This window comes from Galleria mellonella, unplaced genomic scaffold (assembly GCF_026898425.1).
Source record: "Galleria mellonella isolate WM207_F2 unplaced genomic scaffold, CSIRO_AGI_GalMel_v1 utg40, whole genome shotgun sequence".
Lineage (NCBI taxonomy): Eukaryota > Metazoa > Arthropoda > Insecta > Lepidoptera > Pyralidae > Galleria > Galleria mellonella.
The window spans coordinates 2045529-2055322 of NW_026442094.1; the positions used below are offsets into that span (position 1 = coordinate 2045529).

The following is a 9794-nucleotide window of genomic DNA, read 5'->3' on the forward strand; positions in this document are numbered from 1 at the left end:
GGCGTAGTCACCTCGATGCTCGTGCCCGGCCTCGAGTCATCTTCAAGGGATTCCCTTCCTTGTTTAAATAAACTATGCCACTTGTACACTAGGGTTTTTCTTGGACAAGAGTCGCCGTAAATCAATGACATCTCATTCATTATGGGGGCAACTGATTTTCCTTGCTTGGTAAGGAACTTTATAACGGCAAGAAATTAGATTTTTTCTATATTTCACTTTTTACTCCCGATTATGTTGCTTGGTTGACGATAGCTCAGACTAATTATGTAATAACAATTAAACTTCGTATTACGATGAATTATAAGTCATTGAACACGTTTCGATCCTAATGAGCCTAATCACTCCCCTATAACCCTTTCATTCCGCGAACATAAGAACACACTCTCGTATTTCATTACAATCAAATGTTACATAAGGATTAATACGAGTGTTGCCTTTTAAGTTGTGTCGTTTGAAATAAGTATAGACAATCTAATAGATTATTATCATTTATTGTTTTTCAAAAAAGAATAACATTATTTCCATAATTAAAATTAGCCAATATACGTGGGACACTAAAAAAATGTTCTATAGATAAGTATATCTTTTCAAAGTACTCTAAGAAGTACAGCTATGACCTCACACTAGGCAAAACCTGTTTCGTGGAAATAAATACACTCGCGAGCAACCAAATCGACTTAACCCTTGACGGCGCACATATGCATTTGTTAGATATTTATTTTAAATTATATTAATTTTCTTAAACATCTTGTGTCAAAATGTGTACCTACATTTATTAATAAATATCAAAGTAACTAAATATAATAAAGTATTAAAATTGTTATTATACTGAATTTGGTAATAAATTATTCTTGAATGTATATAGAACCCTAATTTATATTTTAATTGATTTTATAATTAATTATTATCATTATACTTAAATAAAAAATAATCAAATCGTAAGAACACGTGGTCTCACTGACTTGTTTACTTGAATTCGGCCGTGTGAATATAAAAGATTATCATTTGGGTGGAGAGACACTTCTTGTCCAACCGTTGAACAGAGCTTGGTCTTGGAACTTGGTCACTCTTACTACGTCAAGGAGCTCCTCCTTGACGTATCAAGAGTGACCAAGTATAGCAAACCACGTGGTCATTATATAAAATATATCACAATTATTGTTGTTGAAGTCCTAAAAGAAGCTATAATTAAATAAGTGTCAATGGATTAACAGAAGTTGGGTATTTATGTTATATATTATATGCAAAGTAAATATATGATTTAATAGTTTGATATCTAAATTAAATGAACTGTAAATACTTGTGCTTCATTTCTTACTAAAAGGCTTACAACCTTTATATTGCTAAAGAATATATCATATACCATGTAAAGTTACAATTACGTAATTACTATATAAACCTATTACCCTAGTTATTTTTTAATTTGATATCATTATCATTAAAATCCATCAATTATTTCTTAAGTAAATGATGTCTGAATGTAAGAGTAGGAAAAATGGGAATTTAGGAAAAGGGCCTAGGTACGAGGGTCATTTGAAAAGTTCTTAGCCTAACATACTTAATGAAACCACACGATTTTGAGTTTATTTTTATTTTTCAACATACTCTCCTCCGAGCTCAGAACACTTTTTCCATTGACCCGGTAAGGCTTCGATACCCGTTTTAAAAAAATCTTCGTCTAACTCCTCAAAATAAACGTTTTGATCAGTGGAAGCAGTCGAAGGCCGGCCACTACGGGGCTCATCTTGAATGGTCTCACGATCACGTTTAAACTCTGCCACACAGTTTTTAATAGACGCATACGAAGGAGCGGACTCACCCAAAGTAGCAGACATGTCTTCATGTATAGCTTTTGGAGTTAAACCTTTCAAATTCAGGTATTTTATCACTGCACGATGTTCAATTTCACCCATTTTCAAAAATAGCTCTGACTTGACTTACGGTATCACGTGTAAACGAACAATGAGTTACTGTGAATAAACTGTGCATACTTGTTGCTAAATAATGTAACTACAAAATGAGGGTAGTTATAAAAAAAAAACCAATGACTAACCATGCTAGGCTAAGAACTTTTCAAATGACCCTCATACCGTATTTTGGAAATTAAACAAAAAATGGTAAGAATAAAAAAAAAATTAAAACAATACTTGGTATTGTTCCCTCTAGCCTTTATTACAGCCTGCTGTTTTTCTGATCTTATCAATTTTTTGAAAATTCTTAACAATTAATTAACACATCAAAATAAGCAATATGAATACACATTTAAAAAACATGCATATTATACTGGTGAAAAGCCATTTAGTTGTGATGTGTGTAAAAAATGTTTTAAAGCAAAGCAGCATTTGAAACGGCACTTCCACAGTGTTTATACTGTTGGAAAACTCTATTATTGTGATGTGTGTAAAAAATGTTTTACAACAAAATATATTTTATATGGTATTTGCATATTATACACATTACTAAAAGGCCATAATAGTTGTGATGTATGTAAAAAAAAAATTAAAATGAAGCATAGAATTTGATACAGCACTTACATATTTATACTTTTAAAAAACTGTGTATGATGTATAATTATGTAAAAATATTTTTACAATGTATGTAGTATACAAAAGTTAAAAGAGCATAATAGTACAGACTAAAGAGCTATATCCAGAGGTAATTATGACATTCCACATTTAATATCAAAATTTGATTATTATTGTGTTTGTGAGATTTGAATGTACATAACAGTTACAATATGAGCTATGTGAGCTCATCTGTCTATATAATATGTAACATTTACTAGAAATATTTTTGGAGAAAACTAAAGGTTCTGTCTAGTAGAATGCTAGTAATGTGAACATTAAAGCATCAATTTTCAGAACCAGAGAAAACCTTTTTATTATTGTTAATGTAGGTATTTAAATTTATAAAAAATATTTTTAGTATATCTTTTATATACATAAAAATAAAAGATCCTGCAGATATTGAGATTAATTATGAAAGAGATGCCCTATTTATATAGATATATAAATATCTATCATAAGTACTTTTGTGCTCTTTGTTCTAAAATATTTTTACATAGGTCACAATTATATTTTATTTTCAATTTTAATAAATATACAAGTGCTGTGTAAAATGCTGTCTTTGTTTTAATTTTTTTTTACATACATGACAACTATTATGGCTTTTTAGCAGTGTGTATAATATGCAAGTATCATATGATATTTTTGTTAGAAGACTTTTTTTACACACATCACAACTCTAGCGTTTTTCAACAGCAAGAATATGCAAGTGGTGTTTCAAATGCTGCTTTGTTTTAAGACAATTTTTTACACAAACCACAATAGAATTGCATTTCATCAGTATGGCATGCATACTCTTTCAAACGTGCATTTGTGTTATAACATTTTTTACACACATCAATACCATTTGGTTTTTCTTTAATATGAAAATATGATTTTGGTGTATAAGGTTTTTTATAATAATTATAAATATATGGTTTCTGGCCAGTATAAACACGTAAAATGTGGTGTTCAGATCCATTATGACATTTCAGTGTTTTTCTGTACGCATTGGTATCACACGGAGAAGACTTATAAGATTCAATTTTCCTTTCCTGCTGCATATATTTATGGACTTCATCCATATTATACAAGTAATTTTTTGAATCAGTTTTAAAACACTTAAAAGGTTCTTCTTCCAATTTACTCTTCACTTTACAATCTTCATACTGTTCTATAGGACTGCAATTTTCTTTGCCCAAAAACATGTTGTTAATTATGGCTGATTCTTCTTTTACATTAATATGCTTAATTTTTATAATTCCAGATCTATCTGTATCACACTGCATAACTTCTAATTGAATCAATTGTTTCCGATGACAATTCTTAAATGTAGATCATCTTCTTGCATTTGTCTGCAACAAGATCAGATTTTGGGTCAAAATTCTCATTGGTTGGTGGGTAACTCGAGGGGTAGTATGTTTTTTGATGATAATGAAATTGTAACCTCATCCACACTATCATTATACACTATACACAAATTCAATGTTTCATTTCAATTCACAGTTCCATGGGGAACCGCATGGAGGTCGACCTGATAAGGTATATTGATAGCAATGGGGACTAATCTCTCCATTACTAACAATTCCTTCTCTCTTGGATGATAATGGCATACAGTAGTAACTCCAATCGTGCTAACGGTATACTGACGGAGCACTAGTGAGGATAGGTCACAGGTGAGACTGAAAAAAAAAACAGATCAGTTAGCCCATCATGATGAATACATCTGGAATTCAGCGCGATGATTTCCAGGGGGAACCACGTAGAGGTCGATCTGACAGAGTATATTGCTAACAGTGGGACAATAATACAGATTTTAGAGGGGACGGAATTGTTAATAATGCGTTTAGTAAACACTTTGTAAGAAATAAGGATATATTGTTAGTACTGAGGTTAGGTTAGTTACCACATGGTGTCTCCAGAATGTCATCTTAATTCTACCGATAGCCCACATAGTCACCATTCAATTTTTTAGGCCAAAAAATGCATATTAAACCTAATACGTAATATAATAATAAACCTAATACCTAATACGAGCATAATGGACTCTATGATGCCAATAAACTTGTTCACTATAGTTGCGATGTCACAGTAATAGAATATTTTTAACTAAAGAACATTTTATGATTTAATTTTAATATGTATTACATTATAATTGGTAATATACTCTCAGAAATATAATTCAATTTTATCGATCGACGTTCGGGAACACTCGAAGTCAAAGAGAGAAGATTTTTTCACCCGTTAGTGCTGTTAGACGGAGATAGCCTTGACAGTTTCACCGGGCCTGTATGCAGGAACGAGAGCGGTGACACTCCAAGACCACGAGAGGGGAGCAACAGAGTCGAAAATTAAAAATCTTCACCGATGGACTACAATAAATACAAGAACATAAAGTATAAATATACAAAAAATTTAATGACAGTGTTGCCAACCCGAATTCTAGAAAATTAGTAGATTATGCGCCAAATGTTGTTAGAAGTTGGTAGAATGTAAAATGCAAAATCGGTAAATCAAACCACCTCAATTTAGATTTTTTTAAGATTAAAAATGCATGAACTATTCTTAAAATGTTTATTTTTGGAAATTATACATATTTTTATTGAAAAATTTTAAATGTTCTGCGCTAGGCTGCCCGTTGTTTGCTATGAATCTTTTAGTATGCAACAATCCTTCTAGTCTCCGTGCATATTCTATTTCTCTAGAAGGTTTTCATATTATTAATTGCAGAAAACAATATGTCAACGTTGGCGCTTTTATGTGGAAGTACGAATAATTTTTTCACGAATTCGCATAGCAGGGGAAACATTGGATCGAATGAAACATGCTTCCAGAATTCTTCAGGTGTAGGACATTTTTTTCTGTGAAATGAAATGTCATGTTTCTTAATAATCTTCACTCTCGGTCCAATTTGGTCATGTTTTTTAGGCATAGTCCTAAAAATAAAAATGTAATGTAAATAAAAAAAAAATTCTAGAGTAGACAACATTTTATAATTTTAACTTTATAACGTTTAACTTGCCTGGAACAGAACAGTATAATAATGTCTATGGGCGCGAAATGGCGCGAACGGAGAACTGTTGCTGACGTTTTTTTTTTGTGGTTTATTGCCTGAACTCTATGTATGTTGACGTATCGTCACATGGCTCACGCTACACATTGCAACGTCGCTCGTCGATATAAAAATAATTCAAAGTGGTGATATGTCAAACTAATAAAAAAAATAGGTAGTTTTTAAGTCTAGGTTGGTAGATACGTTGACTGAAAAGAAAATTAGTAGATCTACCGAAAAGTTGGTAGATATGACATCACTGTTTCAGGGATAAAAGAGACTATGTCTCGAAATTTAAGAATTTCCAGGCTTGTAATAAATGAAACATGTTTTTTTATATTAGTACACTTATATTTTTGTGCTGATGTTAATCCACTAGACAACTGTCAGAGTCAAAATAGCAGATAAGGTTTTGCTTTTTTTTAGCGGGTGAAATGGAATGATACCTATTCAAAGTACTACCTTCATCTGCCCTATGTTCTTTTTTTCAAGGACAATCGGTCGTTATTTTTACGACCATTTCTGCCAGTGTCTTGTATAAAAAGCTGCAGTACGATTGCAGTCGTTTTCCATTCAACATACCATTATTATTCAGTACGTACAGTAAAGATTTGACAATTAAAATTACTTTGTTATCACAAATGTTTCAGCTTTTTACATCTGTACTGTTGGTATATACTGGCATGGAATTAGTAAAGAATGGATAGGTGATGACTCTATTACTACAGCTAATATAACATTGGTAAACAAACAATTCCTTTGCTTCAGGCCAGACATAATAAATACCAAAGACGTACCTACCTATGAAAAGTTTCTTTAAATAATAATAATATAAGGTAATTTTTTTTTAATGGACGAAAATGAAATGGTAGCCCCGCTTGCGTTAATGATATATGCTGGCGGAGCACCGGTAAGGGATGATAGATGATAATGGAATGGTACTGCCGTCTGCGCTAATGGTGTATGCTGAGGGATGATAGATTAAAATGAAAAGGCAGGTCAGTTAGCTCATTGTAATGATAACATCTGGAATTTAGCATGGGCTAATTTTGGTTATTGCAGTTCGACGCGAAGTTTATAATTCTGAATCTTTGATGAGCATGAAAGTGGGGTACAGTGTAATGGACAGTATTGACAGTGACAGTGACAAAAATTACAAAATGTAATATTTGATAGTAAAATAACCTATACTTATTATAAAATACAATGTTTTTATTTAATATTTAAGTACAAAAATGTCTCAAATAACAGAAAATTATATTAATAATGTTATTAATTTAATTATATCTGATCTTAACCTGGTAGAGTGCCATTATTCACAAATAAAGTTTGAGTCAATAGCTCAAAATTATTTCGGCGTTCTAATCCCAGTAATTTTAACTGGAAAAAATGGAGAAAATGAAGTAACTTTAGATATAGTTTTAAAAATTGCTCCTACCGATGAAAGATTTCGGGTAAGTGGAGCGCTCACTCAGTTTTTTGCTAAAGAAATATATGTTTACTCGACCATACTGAGAAAATACCAAGAACTGCAGAATGATGTGCCTTTTTCAATGCAATTTGTTAGCCCAAAATGCTATTATATATCTAAGGAATATTGTAACGAAGTGATTGCCATGCAGAATATGTGTAGTGATGGTTATCAACCATACACTCAAAATATGTTTGTAGACATAGATCATGCTAGAGTATCCTTGATATCATTGGCAAAGTTCCATGCATTATCTTTTATTATGAAAGAAAGGGATCCAAAACTGTATGAAGAAACAAAAGCAATATGTGTGCCATTAAGCAATCAGAGCAATAAAAGGTTTATGGATATCTTGATAGATAGACTACAAAAAGTAATAAATGTATTTGAAAATTCTGTGTATGAACTATTATTGAGGAATCTAAAAGAGAATTGTAGATATATAGTTGAATCTATATCTTCAGCTGTAGAACAAACTTGCATATGCCATGGGGACATTTGGAAAGAAAATTTACTCTTTAAATATATATATATATATATATATATATATATATATATATATATATATATATATATATATATATATATATATATATATATATATATATATATATATATAACAGTACTAATTGGATAATGCATTACAATATATATAAAAGTCTTGTTCAAGAGCAAGCATTATAGAAATTATAATAATAATAAATTATAATTATAATAATATTAAATAAAAAGATATATTTTTCGCAATTGCAACATTAGAAGATCATAGATGTAGACCATTCAATGGTTAGACAGTCAAATATTCAAAATTTTTGTTTATGAATAGCCTTCTACTACTACACACACCTTTTAAATTCTAATTTTATTATAAGAATTAAGGCATGAATAACAAATTTAATTTTATCAAGAACTCCTCAGCTTCACGAGCAAACAGTCTTGTTAAATCATATTTCTTAAGTTTAAATTTAATTTTTAATTAGCATATTAAAATATTGTTGCAGGAGAAGAAACCAGTAGCAGCTTGCTTGATAGATTATCAAACAGTTCGTATGTCCAGTCCAGCATATGATACTCTATTCTTTATTATAACAAGTACACAGTCTGAATTAAGGCATAAACATTACCAAGAATTATTAGATATTTATTACCAAACTTTTAATAAAGTTTTGAAAGAGGTGGGTTTAGATTCACACACTTTATATTCAAAGAAAATGTTATATGATGATTTAAAAATTGTTGCTCCTGCATGCTTTATTGTGGCTAACACTGCATTATGGCTATCAAATGGTTTGCAGCAAGAAGGACATGTTAGGAGCAAAAATATCTGGACAACAGATGAAGAAAAAGAAATGGCTGTCAATAAATATAAATCAGTGATTAAAAATATATTAGATGATTTTGTCAGTTATGGATATTTTAGTTTATAACATATTGAATAATTTTATAATTAGAAATTATAATAGTACCTTGTGGGATGTATGTATATACAAAAGAGACCTGAGATATGCCTAAGATAGAGTTTTATGTATTTAATAAAATGTAGTACTACAACTAAGTATTTTTACTTTTGTTATGTTGGAAGTAATACCTTTATATGAATCTATTGTGAGTTAAAATCTAATTGACATTAAATACCTTTTGTTAATATAGAGCTGTCAAAATGATATTGAAAAAAATTAGGATAATCAGATAAATAGACTAAAATATTTTATCACACATATCTTTTGGCACATATATTGTTTTATTTATTATTTGACATAAGTCTATATACACAGACATATATTGATTCTATTATGTTGTTAAAATAATATTTTTTTATAGTAATTTTATTAATCTATAACTGATTATCATAATGAGATTATGATAATCAGAATAATGAAATCACTATTGGGCATGGGTATAACAAAATTATTGTTTTAACTAAAGAAAATAATGAAAACATTTAGTTTATTAACTTGCACATGAAATTAATATGATTTTCTGAATGATTTTTATTATTATTATTATTAAGCAATCATAATGTTAAATTACAGTCTACAATGATCATATTAACATTTCTTTATAAATATTAATAATATTCATAGTCTTTAGAAATGTTAAGGCATAAAAGTACCATGGGCATCACAGCCCATTATGTTGTATAGTATATTATTATGTTCATAGAGCTGGTCCTGTCTGTAAGTTTTTTTTATACAACTTAAAATGGCAAACAAGCTGTGGCCCACCTGATGGAAAGTGGTAACCATCGCTTATAGACATTAGCAGTACCATGGACATAACAGAGTATACTGTTTCGCCCATGATACCTCCATGCGTTGCCATTCCTGAGGACTTAGGTGTTATTCCTCCGTACCCAGTAAATTCACGCCATATCCCACCCTTCAAACCGAAACACAGCCATGCAAACACAACTGCTTCACGGTAGAAACACGAACGGGACAGAGGTACCCAAGCAATCGACTTTTGTACAAAGTCTCCCTCTGGCAATTAACACTTTCCATTAGGTGTTAGCTTGTTCTAAATTACATAAAAATATATTATTAAGGTTCTAAATATAATAGAGATCATGTGAAATATAATAGATATATGCATGGTTTCAGAACTAGGAAAACCGATGAAGTAGTTTCTAGAAGGCGTATCTTGATACGCCATTTTTATCTTGATATAATATATACCAGATTTTAAATTAAACCTTCACGAACACCACTGTGAAAACCGCATCCAATTT

At 30.5% G+C, this 9794-nt stretch overlaps 1 protein-coding gene and 1 long non-coding RNA gene across 4 annotated transcripts; one reads left to right on the forward strand and one right to left on the reverse strand.

Annotated features, from left to right (window-relative positions):
* Nucleotides 1-1575: 1575 nt before the first annotated feature.
* LOC113520369 (uncharacterized) lies at nt 1576-4778 on the reverse strand. Its single transcript, XR_008253207.1, has 2 exons — nt 4571-4778; nt 1576-4225 (listed from the first exon to the last, which is right to left on the reverse strand). It is a non-coding gene; the product is annotated as an uncharacterized LOC113520369 (long non-coding RNA).
* On the forward strand, nt 3619-8617 carry LOC113520372 (uncharacterized). Of its 3 annotated transcripts, XM_052898057.1 has the most exons (3): nt 3619-4219; nt 6364-7049; nt 8068-8617. In XM_052898057.1, exons 2-3 carry the CDS (start codon nt 6831-6833, stop codon nt 8491-8493), a joined length of 645 nt encoding a protein of 214 aa, XP_052754017.1. In that variant the 5' UTR covers nt 3619-4219; nt 6364-6830; the 3' UTR covers nt 8494-8617. The 3 variants fall into 3 exon arrangements, 1 of the variants encoding a protein (XP_052754017.1); XR_008253206.1 differs by lacking the exons at nt 6364-7049; nt 8068-8617 and adding an exon at nt 6022-6357; XR_008253205.1 differs by lacking the exons at nt 6364-7049; nt 8068-8617 and adding an exon at nt 5274-6014.
* Nucleotides 8618-9794: the final 1177 nt, after the last annotated feature.

Excerpts from the sequence above, each read along its gene's own strand:
- LOC113520372 (XM_052898057.1), top strand. The coding sequence starts at position 6,831 with ATGTCTCAAATAACAGAAAATTATATTAATAATGTTATTAATTTAATT. Across the intron at positions 7,050-8,067 it reads CTACCGATGAAAGATTTCGG|GAGAAGAAACCAGTAGCAGC; the intron begins GTAAGTGGAGCG and ends ATATTGTTGCAG.